Below are 26,196 nucleotides of genomic sequence, written 5' to 3'. Positions count from 1 at the left end.
AACAAGCGCTACTCTCCACTGCTCAAAACTTGTGTTTGAATCATCAGTGGCAAATCCTTTAAATATAAAAAAACTTACATACAGTCTGTGAGTCAGAACAGCCGGCATTGTAGTCTACTCTACCAGGTTCAGGAAACAGTCCTCCATAAAATGCGTTGCACACATCTGAATATTTGGGTTGAACTGTTCTGGAACAGTGTTGTAAATACAACTTAACCACTGATTTCTAATCGTGTCCTCTTTTGGAAGGCCAAACAAAGTAGTTTCGCTTTCACAATGAAACACATAGTGTCACACACGGCGAGCTTGGGTGAGCGGAGACGGGCGGGCTTGAGAACGGCACGGCCAGCGGATTCGACGAAGGAGCGTCCGGTGGGCTTGCGGCAACCACATGTGACGACCCTGGGCTGGACTCCGCTTCGTCCACGGTGAAAGCCGATCCGGCGATCTACAGCGTGAAGTTGATGTATTTCCTCAGCGACCAGCACGGATCAGCTCTAGGCATGACGAAGCGAATATTGCCCTCTTTTGGAAGGCCAAACAAAGTAGTTTCGCTTTCACAACGAAACCCACAGCGCCTTCACGACATGACGGCGGTGGCAACAACAATACTACAGCGAGAATAAAAGTTACGCCATCTTTCTTTGCGTGAACATTTGGGTGGCATTATGCAAATCTTCCCACATCGTGACGTAGACATGTGGGGGCGTGTTAGAACGAGCCATTTTAGGTAGGCGTGGTTGACTCTTAACTTTTATAAAGAATATCTCATTGGATTTGAGACTTTAGTCTTTGCAACTTTACAGATCGTCTTTATGCACCAAGAGCTTGTAAGAGCATTGCATTTGTTAGACTGCTGCTGACATCTACTTTTGTAGCACTAATTACATTAGTTATTGTGAATTTTTCATGGCTTGGGAAAACTGATAATTAGAGATATTAGCTGCATCTGAAATGGCATACTGTCTAGTAGGTACTATATTGGTTTGAAACTTACTTTTCAATGGTTAAATTTTTTTTATATAGTATGAAAATGGGTAGTGTGAATGAAATTTAGATGTACTACATCCACCATGTTGTTACTTTCACGTGACCTACCAGTGTCCGTTGTGTCCCTTCACTGCCATTCAAAAATCCTCTCCTGTGGCCTCATGGGATAGTAAAGTGTCCATTGATGTTCTCTTCATAATCTCGGCGGATGTTGTAAGTCATCTAGGTACTTTTCGCCAACTGTTTTTTTTCCAATACTATGAATTCGGATACACTACTTTTTTCATGTACTGTTTTTCACCTACTATATTGTATGGAAGGCATGGCCACAGGGCTTGTTTGTATTTCTTCCTATAAGTTCTTTCAAGAAGGTTCTTTCTTTATATTTGTAAGGGAAGTGTCCTGCTGTTCTCAGAGGATGTTGAAGCTGACCTGTCTGTCACTGTGTAATTAGGACTTGACCCTCATGGGATTCTGGGAGCACACATGTGTCATAGGGGATTTTCCCCTGCAGAGAAACCAAAGCCTTTATGCTTTCCTGCAAATGCGTTTGAGTCAGAGAGAACGAGGGGAAAAAAAACACAATGGATAGCAACACATTTGTGACCATAAACCACTTTGGTTGTATATACATTTGTGACCACTTTGGTTCTACAAAGATATAACGCTTAAAGTACAGTATTGAAACGCGTTTAGATTCCGCCTGTCCCTGCGATCAACAGGTTGCGGCACCCACAGCTTGTTGCTATTTACATTATTTACCTCTTGCACAACATAAATTGTCTTTTGACGTACCTAGCACAGTAAGGTAATCGTCAACGACCTTAAAGAGGTTTTAAACACTTATTAAAGTATTTGTGTTTCAATTATTGTTGAATAATGAAAGGATTAATGGCTGACATTGATTTGGAAGCAAAGCTTTCTGCAACGTACTGTTGCTATGGATACCTGTTTATACCAACGCAACTTCTGTTTGCAAAGCGATTTAAATTGAAAACATTGCTGAAATGTGTATATATTGCCTATATTTAAATACAGATAATAATACACCCTTTTAAAATTCATTAGGTACAATATATAATTATTATTAACCTAAATTAGGGGGCTCTGACCCCCAAAACTATAATTCGTAACGTTACCCTGTTTCTACTTTTTAGTCTGTGGGCCTCAATACTCGCTCTGACAGTTGATATCTCCTCTTTCAGATGGCTATTCTTGGGACAGTCCCCTACCCGACTGTAGTGGGGGGCGGATTAGGTAGACATACTGTAAACTACACTTCATAAACAGGGATTTCAGTTGAATGCTGTGAGCTGAAAACCATCTTACCTTAATTTATTTATATAGCGCTTTATACAAAACATCTTACCTGCGTAGTGATCGAATACAGTGGGTACATATTCCTCGGGAAAAGCATCATTTGCGTAACTCATCAGCAAACAGGTTTTGCCCACAGCTCCATCGCCGACCACAACACATTTCAACATCTTTTTGGCCGCAGTATCGAGAGGATCTCTGTTACTGCCTCTATCCTCAACCGCTTCCACTGCATTCTGCCGACTTTTCGAGCTGAGAGTAGGCATGATAGTTGGACAAGTCCAGAAACTATAGGCTATTCTCCTCAGGTAGCCAAGTCTTCGGTCGACGAGAAATCTCAGTCTTTGAGACGGTAGTCTTCGTGTGACCAGAGTTTAAACACTCGAGTTGGCGTGTCGAACGGTGCGCAGGCAAATCCGGCAAGTAGGTGACCCACGCTTTAGCGCGCTCTTCCAAAACAATCCCCCGCCATCGACCGCAGTTTCATGAAAACTCACGAGAACTCCTACAACTTGCATTCCGATAGCCTATTTTACATGTTCATGGTCCGACCTCGAAACCGTTTGTCTGTGGCACCGGTTTATTTCCTTCGTACTCCAAACAGCTTTCCACATTCGCCCCTACGCGCTACGCATCGTCAGTGTCAGGAAATCATTGGTTTCATTGCGAATTCCATATTAGGCAGGAGTGGGCTGGGAACAATAGGGGCTCTATCCACAGCCTACTCAGACAGGGGACTCCAGCGGCACAGGAGGGGCTAATCTAACTGCATTTCCCAAAATATGGCGCCACAGAGAAGGATGGCACGAGTTGGATTTTCATTCATTCATTCACTTTCTTTCTTTCTTTCTTTCTTTCTTTCTTTCTTTCTTTCTTTCTTTCTTTCTTTCTTTCTTTCTTTCTTTCAATCACCATCAAGCTAACAGCAAATTCGTTTTTCAAGCTAACATTCATTTCCCGATTTATAATTCAATAATCAATAGCCTAATTTATATAGCCTATATTTTTTGATTTATGATTTTTTTTTCAGTGTTCCTATTTTTTATAAGGCGGTACTCTCGTGATGAAATGCACTTTAACCTCATATTAATTAATGTGAAAATTTGTTGAATAAACAAGTTTTATAAAATATTCACGATGAACCTTCCATGTGTTGTATAGTAACTCACTTTAACTGTTAAATTAAATTTAATTCTAATTCGCGCGCGAAAGGCACCACCTGTTGCATGTGTTGCATCTCCATGGCACCGGGCATCGCGCTCGAGATTCCTGTGCCAGTCAATTTTTAATTGTTACTGCTCGCGAGTGCGCAGGCGCCAACCAGGGGAGCGCGGAGCCTGCAGAACTGCGAGCGCTCCGTGGTACAAAGGACCCATACCAGTCAGGCACAGCGCAGCGCAGCGTTACCATGATCTTCTCCATCCCACCGATACATTCCCATCCCGCCTGTATCACTTTAACGACCAGCTTCCAGCAAGTCCGCGAGCCTGACCGACACTGCCCGGCCGCAGAATGCACGGGGGAAAAAGAGGACTGGTGGCACCACAGAACACTTTTTTGGAAAATATTGTCCGTCGCTCAAGTGGTAAGATAATCGCTTTCTTCAGATTGCAGTACCTGACTTTTTTTCTAACTTTAATTGTGCCCAGAATTATGCGTAAAAGTCAAGCTCGTGAGTTTATTTCCATAAAAATGGGAAACCTACATTTTTTTCTGATCAAAGTAAGATTAAATATTTAGATATGACGCACCTAAAGTCACTTCTACATAGGCTAATCTTCTTTATTGAGTGCTTAATAAAACATTAAAAACAGAGAGCTGCAAAACAGAAAAACAGCTAAACTTGATCGCTCTATTACCTTAATAATAGTAATTAAACACAGTTAACAACACATTGCTCAATCGCTTCTCAAAACATTATCTTTACTATTGCTATCCATTAGGCTATCAGCATTAATGTATTAATGCATCAGTAAGACTTGATTATTTTATGACATCAATAACCTACAGTCGGGATGAATCTCGCGTAATCTCAAAACGTTTATTTGCGTCAATTGACGCATGTAAAAAAATGCGTGGATTTTTTTGTGTGTGGAGTCACACAAACAACTATTTCGTCACACAAACAACCTTTCTAGCTTACTTTTGTTCAACTTTAAACCAAATATTTAAACTGTTACATGAAGTTTATTGTGGTTAAATGGATATGTGACTATAAATAATATATATATTTTTTAATATTTTGTATTTTTAAAAATGTATTTATGCTGTGTAATCACTTTTTAACAGTGTATATTTTTTATTTTCTATATTTTTATATTATTATTATTATTATTATTATTGTTATTATTATGATTAGCTACTAATATCCAAAGTCAAAGAGGCTCTAGAATCATCCTGGGTTTATCTGCATGTTCAATGCTCAGGTGTTTGCATCATCAAATTATTTTTGATCATAGCAAAAATTTGCTGTGGATCTTCTCATGTATGGAAGGCGTGGCGCCTGTGGTGTGAATTGCAGTCATTTTGTCTCACATACATTTTCCATGTGAATCTGCCACAGGTTCTGTAGGAGGTTGTGTAAATGGACCTCACCAGCAGAGGTCACACATGATTACTGCATCAAAAGCTATTAACGTCTCTTCTCTCGGTTTCACATAAATACACAAACTTAAAAGTTGGAGACACAAATTTGGGTATTTTTGTATACATTAAGACCAGATAGTTCTTTCTAATGAACTGTGTGTGTTTATGTGCTAATGTGGTGCTCTCTCAGCTCATAATACCATGCCCTGACAACTGCCGTGGGCAGCTCTCTGACCTCCGAAGGTCTCCGGATCTCCCACACACTCTTTACTAAATCTGACGCAGAGCTTGCGTCTTTTGAGAAAAAAAGGCTCCACATTGTTTTTTATAAATTCTAATCAGTCATTGGAGTAAGGAGATGCTAATATTTGTATTCTGTGAGCTCCACTGTCACTGTGATCATTTTAATGTTTAAGTGATGCAGTGAGTGGAAGAATTTCGAATTCTAGTGCAGATGAAGTTGTTCAGCAGATCTCATATTGTTTCTGGATATCCTCCCCTCATCCCATTACTAATTCAAATATGCTGACAGAATCTTGAATTGGCTGGATAATTGATTCTTGCGTTTAAATTTACATTTGTTTTCTTGTCATAGGCTTTTTAAATAACTAATTTAATAACTAATAACTAATAACTTCCTATTTAAGTGCATGCATTCTATATTTGGATGAATGAACACTTTTACAGCCATCAGTACAAGGCACAAGTCAAAGATAAAGTCAGGAGGAGTCAAGAAGTATGTATTGCCTGTCAAGAATAAAAATGAGAGGTTGCATGTTATTAAAAGACAAGGTTAGTGTCTTCCTTCCCACAATTTCACCAAGGTACATTTAAAAATGTATCTAAAGCCTGTGCCGATATGCTGCCAATGAGCTGCCAGCTCCAACTGAGGCTCCATGCTGACAGTGGTACAAATTAAAATTTAGGAGTGAAGAATAAATAATGTATGGATGATGAGCATTCCAAAATTCTCCTTGTGAAACGTTTTGGAATTGTAGAGTTGATAATTATTTACAATCTGATTATGCAGCTATAAAAAGCCAATAGTGTGCAGGTGGTAAATAAAGGATGTGTAGTTAAGGTCTTTTATGAATTTTTATGAAAGGTCTTTATGAAAGGTCTTTATGAATTTAGTGGTAGTAAGGTATAAAATAATATATTTTTCAGAAAGATTAGACGTGGTTTGGTTTGACTTCAAAAAACGAAAAGTAAAAAACACCACCTTTGTCATTTTCATTGAAACACAGAAACACCCACAGGCTTTAAATTGCACTTGGCAGGAAAGTTGAACAGGGCATAATAAGCCATGCTATCAAAACTCTGAATTATTGTCAATTATGTAATAGCCAAAAATTATCCAGTCTCTGAGCATAATTCGATCAAGATTTTAAATTGCTCAAGCAATTTGTTTTTCATATACCTCTTATATCACCATACGCAGCATGTCTACCTCAAAATAATGAAGCCTTCCACAAATGCAGCTGTTGAAATGGTGTAGGAGTTTCTGAGGCTTTGTGTCTCTGTCCCTCATTTACAACTCAACTCCTCCCTGTAGGTCTTCTCCTTTGTTTGCGGACAGCAGAGTTTGTTTGAGTTTTGCCAGCCCACTTAGGGGAATCGAGACACACAGCTGGGGGGTAAACAAAGTCAAAAATTTCATAAAGCTTTTTACCTGTACATATCATTGTTAGAACAGCAAAAGCAGTGCATATTTCCCTCCAATTTTCTTATGTAAGTAGAGAAACAACTGTGCTGAGATTTAGTGTGTTAGAGAAACTTTTTGTAGTCAGCTTGATGTTTGGCTAATCAATGACAGCAGGGTTCTCACTGACTGGGAAATTAAATGATTTCAAAAGCACTTTTTGATATTGAGGACAGCTATACTGTACTAGCATTGAAGGCTGACAGTTCAGAGGATAAATTGCATGCATATAAATTGCATATATATGCAATGGTTCCAGTGTTTTTTTCTTATTATTATTATTTTAAAATTATACTATTTTTTATGTTATTATTTTTATTTTTATTGTTGTTGTTTTCAGTATGCAGTACTATACATTTTCTCCCGTTCTTATACTCATTTATTCTCTCTCTTTTACCTCCTTAGAACTGTTAATTTGCGTATGGGGTTTATGCAATGTACCATGGCTCGTTTGAGCATGGCTGCCCCCGGCCATCCTCAGCTTATTCTTTTGTAACGCTTGTCACATTGTAAGGTGTACAGGCACGCTACACATACTCTCAAAGAGAGAAATACACACACACAGCAAAGGGATTTTAAAATACAGTTAAAAAGAGGAATAAAATAAATGAGACTGAGTACAAACATATACATTAGCAATAAACAATTAAAGGGAAGCTAGAAGAATCGATAAAGTTACCAAGTTTCCGTGGTAAAATTAAACTTTTGAGAGAACCAAACATCACAACAGTACAAAAATACCATTAAGGAAATCACAAGACTAGTGCCAGAGACATGTGATGAGATATGAATGCAGATTAGAAAGTCACAGATGTAATGAAAGTAATACCTTACGTTAACCACAGTTTACCAGAATGGAGAGCTGGTTGTGTTTTGTGTTCACTAAACCAAAGGGAACCAGTATCTGATGTGTATCTAAACTGGAAATGCTCTGTCTTTCTTACTTGCTTAGGATCCATATTGGCCAACATAAAATCGTTTTCACAAAGATCACAGACACTAAGAATGGTGTACTCCATGTAAATATAGGTTTATCCTAATAGGATCTGTTTATTCTTCCACTTTCCCTGTAGTCATCCTTTCACCGAGAAGCAGGTGCACCAACATACTTCCACGTAGACAGTGCAAGAATACATACCAAGCAATAGCATCACATACACTGAAAAATATGAATGCGTTATGTTAATAGATCCAAAAATAGAAGTATGGTTGTGCTTGTTCAATGTCATTACTTCTCATTGCAGTGATCACCAGGAGTAACATGCAGATGAGTGCAGGAAAGACACTTTGTACCTCCTAATGGCACCAGGCCTACTGATGGGAGCATTTACTTGGGGATTCATTTATTGCAGACTCCAGTTGCACCACCATCTTTTTTCTAGCCTATAAGATTGGTAGAATGTATCTGACAGCCCCCTCAGAAAGTACAGGCTTCCCTGGTCTTTCTGCTACAGCATTGCTGTGTTGTCAGTCCAGTCCAGTCTGCTGTTTGATTGATTTCCATGTTTTTGTGGGTCTGTACCATCTCTGTTTTTCCATCCTGGAGGGTAGCTGTATGAAAATCCACCACCAGCTCTACTGTCTGTTTTGTTTTGCTTTCTCTCATCTTGATTACTGATGGAGACTGAATTAGCATATAACTAAAACTAAAAAGTTTAAAGCAATAAAACAAACAAAATGCCATTCCAAACTTTTTTCTGGGGAGCACAAAATGAGATTTGTAGAAACTGTTTAGAATATACCCAGTACAAATAGATGGGGACCACATCTGTTGAGATCCAAAAAGGCCAAAAAACATCATAAAAATACTATAAAATGATCCATATGACTCAAAATCATTTGCGGTCATGTCCAATTCAAATATGTCGCACTAAACTTTTAAAAGTCAAGGAAAAAGAACAGTGCCGCTGACTATCTACCATTCCAAATCGTCGGTAAGATTTTTGAAAGGTCTTTTTTTTTCTCACCAAGATTGCAATTATTTGGTCAAAAATACAGTAAAAACTGTAATATTGTGAAATATAATTGCAATTTAAAATAACTGTTTTCTATGTGAATATATTTTAAAATGGTATTTATTCCTGTGATGACAAAGCTGAATTTTCATCTGCCATTATTCCAGTCTTCAGTGTCACATGAGCCTTCAGAAATCATTCTAATATGATTTGCTGCTCAAGAAACGTTTACTATTATTATCAGTATTGAAAACAATTGTGCTGCTTAATATTTTTGTGGAAGCTAAAAACATTTTTTTTGTGTACTATACTTTAAACTTTTGTACTATAAATGCCAAGTTCACAAGCTGATGTGTCGTTAACGCAAGTTGATGATATTCACAGCGTTAAACTACTTGGCACAAGCTGATTGGTTCATGTTGCAAACGCAGCCAATGAGCTTGCTGTTTTACATTTAAATGGCTGGTTAGCATTCACTAGAGCATTTAGCAGCACACATTCAGTGTTCCTCTGAAACACTCCACCTTCCCCAGCTCCACCTGTATAGATCTGCTACGGGTTGTTATACTGTATATGTATAACAGATCACTCTAAATTGTAATGTAGACACATGCATTTTCTGTAAAGCTGCTTTGAAACGATGTGTATTGTGAAAAGCGCTATACAAATAAATTCGAATTTGAATAAGCTACCTGTGCAGCAGCAGTATGTCTTAAATACGCTCAGCAACATATCGGCATATGTATTGGCAGTAGTAAATTCCTGTACTTGCTTTGCAGCTGCAGCAGCAACAATAATCTACAACAACAGCAATAACCAACAGTAGCAGCAATTTAGCAGCAGCAGCGTAGCAGATCTATTCCGCCAAGACCAAATACATTAACATTGTCATGTCCATTACCATGATAAAATCTTCAGAGAGTTTTCATGATAGAAATGTCTTTACTGTCAGTTTTGATGAATTTAATGCATCTTTGTTGAATGAAAGCATAAATTAAAGAAAAAAAATCTTACTGACCCCAAACCATTGAACGGCAGTATATTTTCTCAGGCTCAAAGCCACATCAGGAAATCCTGATCCTCAGGAGATCTTAAAGTCCATCTGCCCCTGTCTGAACCGTCTCTATATTGGAATTTCTAAACTGTGCGCTTGAGATTGAATCGACAACTATCCTCAAAGCCGTTTGTTTAAGGTAGGATCTTTGGCCGGAGATTGGCAGTGGTTGTTTCCTAATGCATGCCGCGGACATCTCTCCTCTTGCTGGAAGTAATGGAGTCAAATGCTGACACACACAAAGTGTCAACTGTAATTGAATAGAGAATTATAGAGAGATAAAGAAAGACAACGAGAGGTGATGGAGCCAGAGAAAAGGCCACAAATTGTCTGACAGCAGAGACTCTTACACACAGACTTTAATAATCAGAGCAATTTATAAATCTACTTCCCGCTTTTGTCAAATCTGAAAGTTTTGAATCTGAATCATGGCCTGTCTCTCTTGTTGGAACACTGCATTGCAAATGTCAAGGAAAACCTTTTTTCCCCCAGACTACTAAAAATGTGAATGACTTTGAATACATAAAAACAATAATATTCCCCTGGAATGTTGTTGCTACATAAAAACAATAATATTCCCCTGGAATGTTGTTGCTACATAAAAACAATAATATTCCCCTGGAATGTTGTTGCTACTAGTCTGAGAGATTCATCAGAACAAACAGATTTATATTGAACAATATTGCTGACATGCAAGCTCCCATCATGCATTGCAGCATGAATAAATTGTGTGGATAGTGTATTGTTTTGGGTTTTGTTGACCTTATGCTATTGCTGTTATTCATTGTGCGATGATCATCTTTTCACACACTTATTGTGTGTTTATTGATTGTCTACATTATTTTAGTCTTGCCTAGTCAGATGTTTGACGTGTGGCATAAGATCAGCACTTGGTCCTTGTTGCAGCTTTTTGTGACCAAGAGCTTAAAACTTTAACTGAATAAGACTGCCTGAAGCAACCAACCACAGTTTGCTTTCATGTAGCGTTTAGGAGCATGTTTATTGAAATATATATCAGAAAATGGAAGTTAGCAGCCAATCAGATTAGATCTTGCTACCATCAGTGACATTTGTGTTTTTTTCATTTGATATTAATAAATCTTTGCCTTTCCAAATGTTCCCTTTCTTACAGTAATTTACATAAGTTGTGTATGAAGGAGATTATGACAATTAAAAATTATTAAATTGTTAAACAAGTCTGTAGTTGATTTGACAAATTCTTTGGTATCACTTTACAATAAGGTTTCATTTGTTAACATAGTTATACATGAGTTAACATGAACTAACAGTTAAAATAATTCTGCAGCATTTATTAATATTTGTTGATGTTAATTTGAACACTTACTAATACATTATCAAAATCAAAAGTTGTATATGTTAATATTATTTAATGGACCTAAGCTAACATGAACTAACAATAAACAGTTGTATTTTTATCAACTAATATTAACAAAGATGAATAAATACAACAAATACAAGCTTATTGTTCTATGTTATTTAAAGGAACACTCCACTATTTTTGAAAATAGGCAAATTTTCCAACTCACCTAGAGTTAAACAGTTGAGTTTTACCGTTTTCGAATCCATTTTGCCTCAAGTGAGATTATAAAGATTAAAGTCTTTCTAGTCTCAATATTCCATTGATTTTACATGCTGCCAGACAAAACAGCTGTGTCCTCTTATGCCCTGTGAAATTGATGCTCTTTTTGCCTTGGGGTGCATCTGTGCTCTGTGTATTGCATTACTTTATAAAGCAGTCTTTGAATTCTATAAGGTATAGTTCACAAAAGAGATTTTGAAGAATTTTTCAACAATTTTTGTCCATATAAGTTTTAATTATAAATAATTATTTTGTTTTATAATTTTCATTATTGCAGCCAGTGTTGTTATTGTTAACTGAAATAAAAACTTTACTGGGAAAAACAGAAACTAAATTAAAATTCATTTTCATAGCCCCAAACTGTAAATACAATAAAATAAAAATGGCCACAAATTCATGTTTAGTTTTGGATATATGGTATATAATAAATAAATGTTATGCTTTTGTGAACCAGTATTATTTTAGGATCATTGAGATACTATTATAGTTTTTATTAATATTTTGAGTTAGTTTTTATATTTTTCATTTCAGTTTAATTTTGTTAAAGTTTTATAAACATATTGTGTTTTTTTTGCCAAATTAATGACTTTTTGCTTTTTATTTTTAAATATATCTATATAGCTTTTCAATTTAATTTAGCTTAAGTTTTAGTTATTTTAGTACATCAAGTTAAACTAAAACATCTTTATTTTTATATTTTGTATTTTTTCTATGTTATTTCAAGTAACAATTTTTTAATAGATTTCATTTTATTTTTATTAACTATAATAGCCCTGTTACGAGTAAACACAATTTTTTGCACAAAAGCATGGAAATACATCACTACGTCCCCTTAGGGGCTCCATTAAAACTAATAAAAACTGAAGTAAATAAAAAATAGAAATAGACCTAAATTTAAAAAAAAAATCAATAGAAAAAAGTAATTAAAAACATATAAACTACAATGACTTTCATTGCACCACCATTCATTCCACTCATAGAATTTCCTGTATTGGTTATGCTGTGGATGTGACTGTACATGGTCCTGCTCCACTCGCCTGAGCTCCTTTTCTATATTAGTTATTAATGCTTGACTTCTTGGCAGAGACTTTATTAGTCTGAACGTGCTGTCTTGGCTGAGAATGCGATATATCATCAGTGACAGCATTACATGATTATCATATAACCGAGCCCCGATCTGCAAACAGGATCTCATTCTTTTGCATTCTCAGGGAGCACTTCCTCGCAATTGGCCCCTGGTCCGAGGGCAGGGGCCATGGCATGGAGACCACTGTAATGAGTCTCAGCTCTCCTTCCTCAAGGGGACAGCACTTCACTTTATCCTTTCCGCTTCTCTTTTCAACCGGTCCTGCGGAGGCCAACTGAAAGAGGAGGAGGAGGAAAGATAATGGAGACTATTCAATAAAAGAGAGAAGTGGCCACCTTTTTTAATGGCTGTGTCAAATGCCACGTTCTCTCTCTCTCTTTCTCTTTTCCTCAGGGAAGGACTGCATGTGTCCAGAGAGAACTGTAGCTCTGCTGCATTATAAAAGCCTTGTGTGTGTGTGAGAAAAGATGATTCTGTTTGTGGTTGCGTTTATGTGTGTAAGGATTTGTATTGTCACAGACATTTCTGTAACAATTTGTGCTTTGCTTTGTTTCCGGTGCTGTAATGTCCTCTTTGCCTGTCTATTTTTATACCTGCATTGGGAGGCTGAAGTCAGCTGTCTTTAGCCTCACTAAAAAACTAATGAAGACTAGAGAGGATGACTTGGTCATTTTAATGGCACAGTCTCACAGGAACAGTGTTCAGGTTTTTAACCCACCTGCTATGGCTAGACCACCGTGTATCAATTACATTGATGCCAAGACTGCATTGCAGTTCAATTTGTCAAATGAAAGAATGAACTGAGGCAGTTTCCACAAATGGAGTACAAATTAGGGCTTGAAACTCAAGTCTTTTTTCTTTTCAACAAATTGCCATTGAAAGGGAAGTGTTTAACCTTTGGAAAAAAGGTGTCTGGTCATCTAAGATGATTAGATTAAGGCTGTGTTCCAATCAAGCAGATCGGATCATCAGTCAATCAGGACATGTCGCGTTTACACTTGGCAACATCAAGCGACTTCTCTATCTGGATAACCGATCGGATCTCTCTCTCGGGCCGATTGGATGTCTTCTGACAGTTCAGGAGAGAGGGGGCGGGGTTTTGCTTGACGTCAGCCTGTGAATGCAGACATGATAGACATCCCTGTTCGTCTAAGTTTAAATTTTATGTTTGATTGTTTCTCTACGTGTTTCCTGTGAGATGTTTATTAAAATTTATTCCTATATGTTTTCCTTTTATTGTGCAATTCCTTACTACAGCCAAACATGTGACAGATACAACTTGGCTAAACTGACGTGCCAGACGATAATATGAACACTAAATATACTGTAATAATTAGTTATTTATGCACATTAATAAACGTGTTCTCGTCCCATCTCTTATATTTGATTGCAGAGACAAGTTTCTTGTTGGGGAATGCGCAAATCGTGGAATGGCCTATAGTTTACAGTAATGACGGATTCTGCAAGCTGTCTGGTTACCATAGGGCAGAGGTCATGCAGAAGAGCAGCACCTGCAGGTGAGTGGCTCTCCCACCTGTCTATTTTTACCCTGTCCTTATTCAGTAGTCAAGGACAGACAGTGATGTGGTTCAAATTTATATTCGCAACTTTTCAGGCTAAGGCATGCAGGATCCAAAAATGCATTAGTGTGCATCATAACTAAATTATGTGTTTTCACAGAATTACATTATTTTGGATACGAAAAGAGAGTCTCACAAACTTTTCCAGAGGGATTATGCTCGGATAGCAGAAGCTGAATCTATTAAACTGATGCAATGCAGAATATGAAGTAGAGAAAGGACAGAATTTGATAATTTATTATTGTTTTTTTTTGTCTTCCTCAAGTGAGAACTGACCGCTATTTCTGCTAATTTCACTCATCAGACAATTGAGGATGTTTCGCTAATGATTTGGTGAAGTGTTACGGACAGAAGCGTCATTTTCTTACTCTGCTTGAGTTAATGAGTTAATGATGCTAAAACACACTTCTCACACACTTCTCACACCACTTCAACACACTTCTCACATCAGTTCAGCTGTGTTGAGCCATAGTAGAATCTGTGTGTGCTATTTAGCCACTCAGAGAGCGCATTTCTCCTGAGCCATCACTGAACACCTTGTTAGCGCTAAATATGCTCAGTAAGGTGCCAATCATCGGAGCAGAAATAGAAATACCAACTGCAGCGATTTGGCTCTACCTCCATGCAGTTATATAGATCTGCCTACAGACTGTGATATGACTCCAGATTGACTCAGGATTCAAGGGGAATTTTAGAGGTAGAATTGGCACAAGCCTTTGTCAACTAAAGCAATAAGGGTGAGGATTTGAAACTACAAATCTCTGAGTAGTGTAGCATCTGGACCAATCAAACACACAATATATATTTTGTTTGCTATATTTAACAAATACTCTGTAACACCCCTAAGTTAACAAGCCATATGAGGACCTATGGACCCTTCCCCCGTAATGCATCTTAACACCTCAGAGAGACACCAGGTTCCATGGCAACCACGGCTGATAGCACTGGTTTTATTGCTCAAAGGAATGCGAAGTAGAGAAAAGCACTACCTTTTCCATAGGAAGAGACACAATGCACAGTAGAAATGGACTCTTCTCTAATTAATTCATAGAAAAACCTTTCTGTGAATGAACACACATATCCTTCAGGTCATTGTGTATGTTGTCTTTGATATTTTATACTGTTTTATGCAGGCTTATGATGGAACCACTTGTTCCTGTCATCTTGCCTATATGTAATCCTACCATGTTTAGTATCTACGAATTCGTCTTCTGGTGATCTAAACGAGAGTGTATATTATATGTTGGTAAATAGGCAATATATTAGTGTCCTGAGAATCTTTTAATAATTTTGATTCAAGTTCCATTTGCAAATTACCATGCCCTCACACAAAGGGTCATAAAAACTCCCCAGTATCTCAAAACTCCCACTTGAGATTCCGGCCTTTCTCATTGGACAAGCCCATCTTGAGAGGCGTGAATCTTCTCAGACCTTAAAGGCCTCACACCAGTGACCCACCCCTAGTCGGTGGTTTGGTTGAATTCTGAGAAGATGAAGATGTGCGCAAACGCTCCAGGACACCCGAAGTACGTGCCAGGCTTCGGCCTTGACTTTTCCATTCACCAAGATTCTCTGACTCAAACTGGTTCTTTTTCATCAACCAACTTCAGCAAAGATCAACTTGAACCTTTGGACTGCATCAAGCCTTTCTTTCAGACAGACGAGACGTGCAAGTATCAAACTTAGTCTTATTAATTGATACATTAGGTATCATTTGCACCTTTTTACAAAGGTGTGTTTGAACTAAGAATCTGATGTTTCCTTCAGGCGGTAGATCTGCTGAATATGCAAATGGGTCCATAACTTCATATTCTTATTTTCTCTCCTGTTTACTGAGTTAAGCTTTAACCCTTTCCTATACCAACTGTATGCGTGTGTGTGTGTGTGTTTATGTAGTATGTTAGACTAGTTTAATTGTTTATGTAGTTAATAAAGTCTTACTTGTATCACACTTGACGTTGTTCATTGTTTGCTCATAACTGGAATCCCTAATCATGCAGATTTATGCTACAAGCTCTCTCATAAAATGATCCACCACACATTCTCATTCCACGTCTTAACTCTTCTTTGTCAATTCCAATATCTACAAAGGATATTGGGAAGTTGTGGCCTAATGGTTAGAGAGTCGGACTCATAACCCAAAGGTTGTGGGTTCGAGTCTCGTACCGGCAGGGATTGTAGGTGGGGGGAGTGAATGTACAGCGCTCTCTTCCACCTTCAATACCACGACTGAGGTGCCCTTGAGCAAGGCACCAAACCCCCAACTGCTCCCCGGGCGCCGCAGCATAAATGGCTGCCCACTGCTCCGGGTGTGTGTTCACTGCTGTGTGTGTGCACTTTGGATGGGTAAATGCAGAGCACTAATTCCGAGTATGGGTCACCATACTTGGCCACATGTCACTTCACTTCACTACAGCTTTGTCATTTTATATTGAACATTTTTGTCTTTTATTTTTTATTTAAATATTTTGTAAAATGTTAATTTAAAGAATTTTCTGAGTGTCTATGTTTGTTATCATTATTAAATTGTATTATCTAAAAGTCTGAAACCACTTGTAATGCTTCAATTTGGCATTTTGTTTTAAATTTGATGCACAATTTTATTGCAAATTTTATAATCAGCCAAACAAGTGAAAAGTTGAATTAGAAAATGAACATGAATTTCAGATTTTTCTGTATTTCTCCCAGCATGAACTAAGGACTGTACAAAGATGTTCAAATGATCATTGTCACAAATTTACTTAATTAAAAAAAATAGGACAGAATTATAAATATGTTGTATTTATTCCCCCCCCCCAAAAAAACCTCTTGTATTTTTCCAGGCTAGAATTATAATTTGACTGCCAGATTTTCTATGTGGTCTTAGACTTTTGAACCCCAGTGTCGCCAACTTATTTGCAAACATTTATGAGAACTTCAGTCACTAAAAACACAAGAATACCTTGTATTTTGCTGCTTTCCTGAACTGTTTCAAATGTAATGTTGCCTTCCTTTTACTTAACCTTATAGGGATATTTCCCCCCAAAAATGAAAATTCTGTCATTAATTACTCACCCTCATGTCGTTCCAAACCTGTAAGACCTCCGTTCATCTTCAGAACACAAATTAAGATATTTTTGATGGAATCTGAGAGCTGTCTGACCCTCCCATAGACAGCAAGGGTACTACACGATCAACATCTAGAAACGTAGCAAGGAGATCGGTAAAATAATCCATGTGACATCAGGGGTTCAACCGTAATATTACGAAGCTACGAGAATACTTTTTGTGCACAAAAGAAAAAAAAACACTTTATTCAACAATTTGTCTCCTCCGCGTCACCCTAGCACCATTTTGGAGAGTATCCACTGAATGCAAACAGCGTATGTTGTTCTGTGTCAGCCGCATCACACGGATACATTGTTTTCGTTCAAATCAAAGCACAAACAACGTAGAAAACGAATCCCTGATGTCACATGGATTATTTTACCGATCTCCTTGCTACGTTTCTGGACGTTGATCGTGGTAGTACCATTGCTGTCTATGGGAGGGTCAGAGAGCTCTCAGATTCCATCAAAAATATCTTAATTTGTGTTCCGAAGATGAACGAAGGTCTTATGGGTTTGGAACGACATGAGGGTGAGTAATTAATGACAGCATTTAAATTTTTGGGTGAACTAACCCTTTAAGGGTAAAACATGTCGGAAGTGTGGCTCAGCATCTACTGTTTGTCCAGCCTCCACATGTTAAATAGAGTGGCTGCAGTAACTGATAGCCCGTGTCATCAGCCACTGCCCCTTGTGCACACTCTGTGAGTTAAACTGACAGTGAAAGACAAGGTAGAGTTTGCTGGGCGGATGTGTGTGGCACACAGGTGTGCGCACTTCCCTAAGTCTCTTTTTGTCTTTTTCTGCTCTCTTTGTCTTGCTCATTTTCATCACCTGTTTCTCCCTTTCCCACCCACTTCTCTCATTCTCATAACCTTTTTTCAACTTTTCATCCTTTGTCTCTCTGTCCCCCTGGCAGTTTCATGTACGGCGAGCTGACAGACAAGAAGACAATAGACAAAGTCAGACAGACCTTTGATAACTATGAGTCCAATTGCTTTGAAGTGCTACTCTATAAGAAGAACAGTGAGTATTCCCAGCTACAATTGTTTCACTGTGCCTGCTGTTTCTAGTGGAAAAGTGAAAGTACAGAGATGCAATTGTGTCGATGTAGGATGCTGAATTCCTGAAATGAATGAATATTATTTAAGAAAATGGCTTAATTTTCCCATTTATATATATATATTAATGTTTAGTTTGATGTGTAGTGTTCAGTTTAGTTTGCAGTCTGCCCATTTCTACCAGTTTTAGCCATTCATGTGGATTTGTGGGCTGACTGTGAACATTGATGGGCATTATCATTTTGACAGCATAATCAGCCAATCACAGCGATGTGGAGGCACCTCCTCCTCTTATGTGACTTTTATTATTACTGTAAGATCTCAGTGAAAACACTTTAAGTGTGCTCGACTTCAAGCAGCCCTGCCCAAACCGATTGTGTCTGACTTGAAGCAGTGCATATCGGTTAAAACTTTTTGTCTGGCTACAATGTATTAGGCTGTGATGGATAGAATTACAGTCTTTACAATAGCACGCACTGTATAAAGGTCCTAGACCATATAATTTTGAACTTTTTAAAAACTATTTTGTGGAGTTTTTGAACTTTTTAAAAACTAGTTTGTGGAGTTTTTGTCTACTGATTTTTATTTTTATTTTTTCCCAGAAAGATGTTTAATCAGTGAACAATCAATATGTTATTAAACAACAGTACGATTCATTGAACGCACCTTAGTTTCAATCATCACAGCCTCTTTTTCATTCCTGGCACTAATCTGTGTTTTTATAACTGTAAAAACTCTGTTTGTGTGATTATAATGTTATATTGTGTTAAGTTAATCAATATAATAGTGATAAAAAATATAGACCCCACTTTATTGCTTATTTTGAACTTTCTTCTTTTACATACAGGCACTATATCAAGCAGCACAAAACCTGTTCAATAAAAAGTGTGTCTGGATGTTACATTAAAAATTCAAATAATACATCTAACCTAATTCATTTGCAAACACAGCATGAACGTCGATACAGCCAGCAGAAAGTGTCCGATTTTATGGCACAGTTTTCAACTCAATGAGCTAAAGGGAGGCAAAAGAGGCACTACGTTTCTCTAAAAACGTTCTCACTTTTATGAAAAAAAAGTGTCCTACTTGAAATAGGTTTGGGCATTTAAATAGTGTAGTCTACTCAAGTACTCTGGGAACTGTGCAGATACTAAATATTTGATGTAATGTTTATATTTGTCATGAGTAAGTTTGGTTGTTACATCGCGTTATATTATTTTTTAGCGCTGTTGGCCTGTGGTTCACTTTCTATTTTCACCACAGGTTGCTTGACAAAAAGCTGGGTGCACACTGTACAATTTTGGCCACAATGAGACAAATTTTGCACATGCTAAAAGATTCTTTTTACATATGTCCATTTTTAACAAGTCTGACGTTAATTACAACTAAGATCCTACATTGTGACGATACGCTGTAACAAGTTAAAACAGTTATTTTAAAGAGTCTGAAGAACCCGTGTTCTGTTCCATTCAGTTACGCTCGGTTTAGCTGTCGAGTTGTGTCTGTGTATGTGTGTGCTCTTATCTCCTTACTCTCCTTACCCAGATTCTGTTAACAGTCACGTAATTTATGATCATGAACGATCATCGGCTACTCATGCCCATCCCTAAAAACTTAACATCTTTGCTGAGTTATTTGATCATTTACACCTCGAGGCATCTTGCATTTTGGGCACAATTGCATCCTCTCCACTCTTGAATTTTTCTAATGCAGCTACTATAAAGATAAATCTCCCCATGTTGCCTCTATAAGATAAAGCTGTCCTGTTAAGCTCCAATGTAATGACCCATTAGGCACATGGGTTACACAGTATATTTCTCATATGGGTGAACTGAAAACCTTGCTCTCAATGATCTTCCTGTCTCCCTCCTTTTTCTCAATTCCTGTCTTTCTCCTGCGATTTTTATTCGCCACAATAATCACATCATCATTTATTCTTCTCCTTCCCTTCCTTGGACCTCTCTGCCACTTTCACTTTCCCTCACCATTCTCATCATTTTCATCCATGTCTTTTAACTTCCTGGTCATGACTTCTTTTAAACCCTCAATTCACTTCTCTTTACATACTTTTCATACTTTCCTTTCATCTCACCCTCTCTCCTCTCTCATTGTGTTCATCCGGTGCTGTCAGGAACCCCTGTGTGGCTGTACATGCAGGTGGCCCCCATCAGCAATGAGAACGATAAAGTGGTCCTGTTCCTCTGTACTTTTAAGGACATCACTGTCTTCAAGCAGCCCATTGAAGATGAGACCACCAGAGGTAAGAACTCTAAATCTTATCTTGAGTGTTGCATTTTTCAGACTTGTGATTGAAATTGCATTAAAACACACACACACACACACACACACACACAAAACTTGATTTGACAGTTACATTTTTTTTAAAATTGTGAATTTGACTTTTCTCTTGAAAGAAAACCCCACATGATGTAACACATTTGTCAAATGGTTGCATAGGAAATGCAATCTGGATGAACAATGAGATTTTGTTAGACCTTGCAATATTTTATTATATTCAATTTTAAATGTCAACATCATTTTTTTTATAATTTTCAATCTGTTTTTCTTTTATTGTCCAGTTCAAAGTTTTTACCTGGGAATGTTCTGTACCTGGGAACTAATATTTTGACTTTTAGGTGTCAGAGAATATATCTTAAATTAAGTATATTTTTCCCAAACCTGATAGCAGATTACTTTATTACTTTAAAATTATTTATTTACTTTTACTTTTTACGGTATACATCTAACACAATTTAGTGAGGATTACATTTAAAAGTCCTTAACATCTTTTTTTATTAAATATAATAAAAATATAAATATTGTGTTTATACAATCTACACAATATTTAAGGTAAATTTGTTTATTTACTTATTTTAGGGATATTCAGATATTTTTACTGGGAAAAAGGGGAAAAGTACTGGTTAATCTATATATTTTTTTAGGTTTTCCAATAAAAATGTTCTTAAAACAATGTCAATACATAGGAAGTAATATTTTGACTTTTTAAATGTGTCTGTAAAGTAATATTTTGACTATTGTTATGTTTCCAAACAGATTACTTCATTCATTAACAGATTTACTTTAATTACTTTATTAAATATTATTTATATATTTTTTTAAAGTATACAGATAACAAAATGTAGTGAGGTTTACATGTAAAAGTCTTTAATATTTTACATAATATTTCAAGAAAATGTATCTTATTTTAAGGATGTTTAGATATTTTTACTGGAGAACCACACAAAAATATTGAATTAAGGTCAGTTGGATATGTTTTAACTGGCTGTTTGTGTGTTGCAGCCCGCTTGGCACAATAGCACATGGTACTATAATGAGAGCGACAAGCTGTCACTTTATGTTGGAGAGTGCTGCTTATGGCCGGGTGTCACTGCAGTCAGTCATAGATGTTACTTGTATAGGCTATATGTGCATTTATGATCGATAGGCATTGTCAGATCCTACTTTTCCCACCATTTACTCTCTTTCTGCTTTTCTCTCTCTCAATCTCATATAAACCAGTGGCTATTTTCCTTGTCAGCTTGTGCCACTGCTAAACTGAAGCACTTGTCCTTTGCCAGTGATCCTAGCCCACACAGGAGCTCTTTAAACACACACACACACACACACACACATATTTATATTTCCCCTCAGAGACTTGATGGCAGCTGTTGTCACTTTGTGGCAGGGCACCTGTGCCCAACTGAGACTCTTGTCAGTGGGTGTTTACAGAGCGACAGGAAGTGAGTTCAGCAAGTATCACTCTCGAACAGATAAACAGCCATCCAATGAACAGGCAGTGCTGAAGTTACAGTTTTTCTGAATTCCTAAAAACACATTTCTTGAAACCATCACAAATTTTCTCAAAACCTTAAACACAAATCTACATACTCAAACTAAATTCACAAAACCTCTGACTCTTGCATCAAAATCAAACAATCACTGCAAAACTATTTCACTTGCACTCAAAATCAACCGGTGCTCTCAGATCACACACACACACATGAGTCAATAAAATAAACACTACAGAGCATTCATTAGACACTATAGAGAAAAATGGAGACCACAGCATCCAGAACATTACAGAAAAAAAAATATTGTATTGAGTAAACAATTTTGCAATTCTGTAAAAAAGTATAGTAATTGCAACTGAGTAAGGTGAATATATTGTATAGGCCTATACTGCAAGAATAGTATTGTGCTGAATATTGAATAGTACTGAATGTTTATATATATATTCAGAACTTGGATACTGCAAAAATACTGCAGTCCAACTGCAAAGGCCAAAAAGGTGAAATAAAACTCTGAATGAATAGCATGTTACAGTACACTCAAATACTGTAAGTTGTGCAATTGTAAAATCAGGGTCAATGAGACATTCATTCTGTCTCAGCAGCATCATGTCTTTGTGCTTGAGTCCCACCTGAGGACTCTGTCCACATCACAAGTAATGTTGTCTTTTTTTGCTAGACAAAGAGAAAAAACCCCCTCTGGTCTGACAGATCCAGCCTTGATAACACTCTCTAAACCTTACTCCTTCTCTCCTCATCCTCTTCTTCTACTTCTTACATGTACTCTTCCTCCTCTCCTTCTCAGATTGTTTCCATCTATTGCTCGTGTCATCATTCATTCACACGTGCCACTTGTGCACTCTGAACTGGCTCATATTGTGTACAGTTGGTTTGATCACATCATTAGAAACAAGTGTGAACAATTTTGAATCGTTGTGTGTAAACGATGACAACTGTGCTTTAGTTGTGTTTAACTTTTGCCGCTTGTGTTTAGCATTTTGCAGCACAAATGCATCACAGTGTGATAAGTGTTTAAGTGAATGAGAATATGTTTAGAGTTTTGCAAAAAGAGTGCATGAGATTTGCAAATAGAGCCTAACTGCCTGAACGTGTTTAAGGTTTAGCAGAAAGAGTGCTTTATTCGACAAAGCTAGTGAGAATTTGGTTCAGAGATTGGGGTTTAGTGTTTTACCATTCTGCATTTAGTGACAGCTGTGGTAGCAAACACTGAATAGTTCTTAAAAGAACTAAAATAAAAGTTTTGATAATCATTTTGATAATTTAAAGAACCTTCTTCCACTATAAAGAACATTTTGTGCAACGGAAAGGTACCACACTCTTATAAAAGAGTTATTTATTGGCATCAATGGTTTCATGAAGAACCTTTAACATCCATGGAACCTTTTCAGTGCACAAAAGGTTCTTTATATTTTTTAAATGTTCTTCACACTAAAAAAAAATGGTTCTCTTAAGAAATGTTAACTTAAAGGTTCTTAGGGGAATCAAAAGATGGTTCTTCTATGGCATTACTGTGAAAACACCCTTTTGGAACCTTTATTTTTAGAAGTATATGGATGTGAAAGGTTCTTTAAGGAACCATTAATGCCAGTAAAGAATCTGTTTTTAATAGTGTATGTTGAGATCAAGCATTAGTGCTTGCATAGTAATCTACCTGCTTTTGCAGTTACAGTTACATGGTATTTGGTATGAAAATGTCAATGAAAACATCACAGTTTCACTATGATTGTGGGCTCAACCAATTACTGCCTATATTTTCCCCATTGAATAACCAAAATTCTACTGGCTATACATATCCATATAGCTTTTTAAAAATATTTATGAATATAGAAAATTATGCATCACGGGTGACTGCGCTCATATTTACTTTGACATAGATGAGCCTGCTTATCACCACACTGACCCACAGACTTTATTAAGCATCTATCAGGCATTCAAATCACCTACAGTGATTACTTTGTAAATGAAGGACTATTTGCCCTTATCAAAATGCTAATCTATGCCGCTTCTGACCCTCGATGCACTAATAAATATTAACAGCACAATCAGATTATTCATAGCTTGGCGTGCTGCGTGAGCTTGTTGTTATGAGATCTGTTGTTCTAAAGGGGCATTTGTTAAACGTCATTTGCCAGGTGTATATTCAGTATTGCTTCATGAATAGCTCATGTGCATTTACCGATGAGAGAGTGCAGCATCAGGTATGGAAAGCCTGCATCAAGGGCTTTGAACAGCAACATCAGCTGTATTGGCAATACATTTAAAGGTGTTCTTTATATGGTTCCTCTGGTGGGAGTGGAATGTATGTATTTAAATCATGATATGATTGATGACCTTACTGGAATGAGAGTGATTGGCTATACAGCATCTGCTACTTCATTTAAGAGTTGTACATGGGCTGTTTCCTTTAGGGTTGAAGAGTCAGTGTCATGTATGGCTCTTAATAATGCTAAAGCTCTGGCTTTTTAAACCAGGGGGTTGTGAAAAATATATAATAAACAATGTGATGTAATATAATATAAAATTCTGTATTCTAAATGTGATATTCTATCAAATTTTCCACACATATTTAGCAGCACAACTGTTTTCAATATTGATAATAATAAGAAATGTTTGTTGAGCACCAAATTGGCATATTAAAATCATTTCTGAAGGATCATGTAACACTGAAGACTGGAATAATGGCTGCCGCAAATTCAGTTTTCCCATCACATGAATAAATTACATTTTAAAATATATTCATATATAAATGTATTTTAAATTGTAATAATATTTCATAATATTACTGTTTTTGATCAAACAGTTTTGATTGAACTGTTAATTCAAGCTTTGGCTTGTTGTTTTTTAATGTAAAGAATGACATGCATTGTGCATACCTAGTGAAGCTTTTAGTGTTATTTGCATCACAGGTATTTTGTAATTAGTTGTATAATCGAGGTCTTCAGAGCTTCATTCCATGTGACTGCTGCCCCTGGGGAGAGGATACAGCTAAAAGCTAGAGTACAGTATGTGTGTGTGCTGTGTGTGTGTGTCCATGTATGTTTCCATGTATGCTGTCTCAAAATCCCACTGGAATAGTGTTCCTGTCATTAATGCTCTGCTCTGCACTGGTGGTCCAATGAAATATGCAAAGCATCTGCATAGAAATAATAAAGCACCGTTAGGCATCAGTGCACACATTGCACACAGGGTTACTTTGTACTGACTGTGCATTCCTCCCAAGCAGTTAAAGGATCTGTGCATACATTTAAACCACAGGTGAGTGTATGTGTTCTTTCTCTGAGGACCTCTGGCCTATCAGCATGATCTCATTGATGGTGGCTTACCAGAGGGGCACAAACTTCAAATAATAGCAAATAGGGAAGAAAAACGAGCAATGATTATGGGCTCCATGGCAACAGTGAAACCCTTTGAGATCCTTCCAGATCTTTCTGTAAGCATCTGATAGTTACTTGGAGAGGATTTTCAGCTCATCAGATGTATACTGTAGGACCTTGGCATTGACACCAGTGTAAATGGAGAGCTAGCCAGTAGAAGTTCAAGGGAACGTAGTTAGCAGCCCTCAAAAAGGATGAATCTGTGTTTATGGGTAGTCATCTACTAGGTTCAGAGCTGCAGATAGAAAAAAATAACAGGGAGATGAACCATTAAGCAGAAAGCAGGCATTAAGCAGAATAGCTGTAATAGTATAATTTCATTAGCACAATGTTAAGAATTTGATCTTACTTTTTTGGCCATATAAATATCAGCACCTGCATCAAATTGCAGTTTTAGAATTTTTCTTCTTCTAAAGTTTCAATAAAGGACTTCCAAAAATTTGATTGTTCGAACTCTTTATTCATATGTCAGGCTTGAATCATGGTTGGAGGACACAGTAGTGGAGGAATACTGTACAATCCCAGTAGAAAGTGTGCCATATTGTAATGTGGTGTTTTGTTTCATGTTCATGTTTTCCATGTCTTTTATTTTGTAATTGTTTCATGGTCCATGTTAGTGTCATGCTTCCCTTGCCTCATGTCTCTCTGCCTTGTGTATGTGTCATGTTCTGATTGGTAGTCTTAGTCATGTGTCTTGTTCCCCATTGGTTTGTTCATGTCATGTGACCCTCCTTGTCTGCTATAAGTAGCCTTCATGTTCCCATTGTGCCTTTGTCGTGTATTGAACGTATTTAACCCGCTGTTGGTGAGTCTAGTCTGTTTGTGTCAAGTCTGCTCATGCTATGTCTGGTCAAGTCAAGTCAAGTCAAGTCAAGTCAAGTCAAGTCTGTGTCTTGGATTATTGTTTGGATGTTTGGATCACTCTGTAAATAAACTGCACTTGGGTTCTCACTACGCTCACCTTCAGTGGATTGACTCTTTACAGAATACACGAC

At 37.2% G+C, this 26,196-nt stretch overlaps 1 protein-coding gene across 1 annotated transcript in view; it reads left to right on the top strand.

Moving 5' to 3' along the window:
* Positions 1-3,734: 3,734 nt before the first annotated feature.
* LOC107563685 (potassium voltage-gated channel subfamily H member 5-like) overlaps positions 3,735-26,196 on the top strand; it is a 114,242-nt gene continuing 91,780 nt past the window's right edge. The window contains exons 1-4 of the mRNA XM_016248624.1: positions 3,735-3,892; positions 13,685-13,808; positions 17,877-17,983; positions 20,150-20,278. Of these exons, the coding sequence (XP_016104110.1) occupies positions 3,820-3,892; positions 13,685-13,808; positions 17,877-17,983; positions 20,150-20,278 (433 nt within the window). The 5' untranslated portion in view covers positions 3,735-3,819. The remainder of the gene's footprint in view (positions 3,893-13,684; positions 13,809-17,876; positions 17,984-20,149; positions 20,279-26,196) is intronic.

This window comes from Sinocyclocheilus grahami, unplaced genomic scaffold (genome assembly GCF_001515645.1).
Source record: "Sinocyclocheilus grahami isolate Dianchi unplaced genomic scaffold, SAMN03320097.WGS_v1.1 scaffold886.1, whole genome shotgun sequence".
NCBI classification, from domain to species: Eukaryota; Metazoa; Chordata; class Actinopteri; order Cypriniformes; family Cyprinidae; genus Sinocyclocheilus; species Sinocyclocheilus grahami.
Note: the sequence above shows the minus strand (reverse complement) of the source record. Positions and strands in the feature narration are given on the sequence as shown.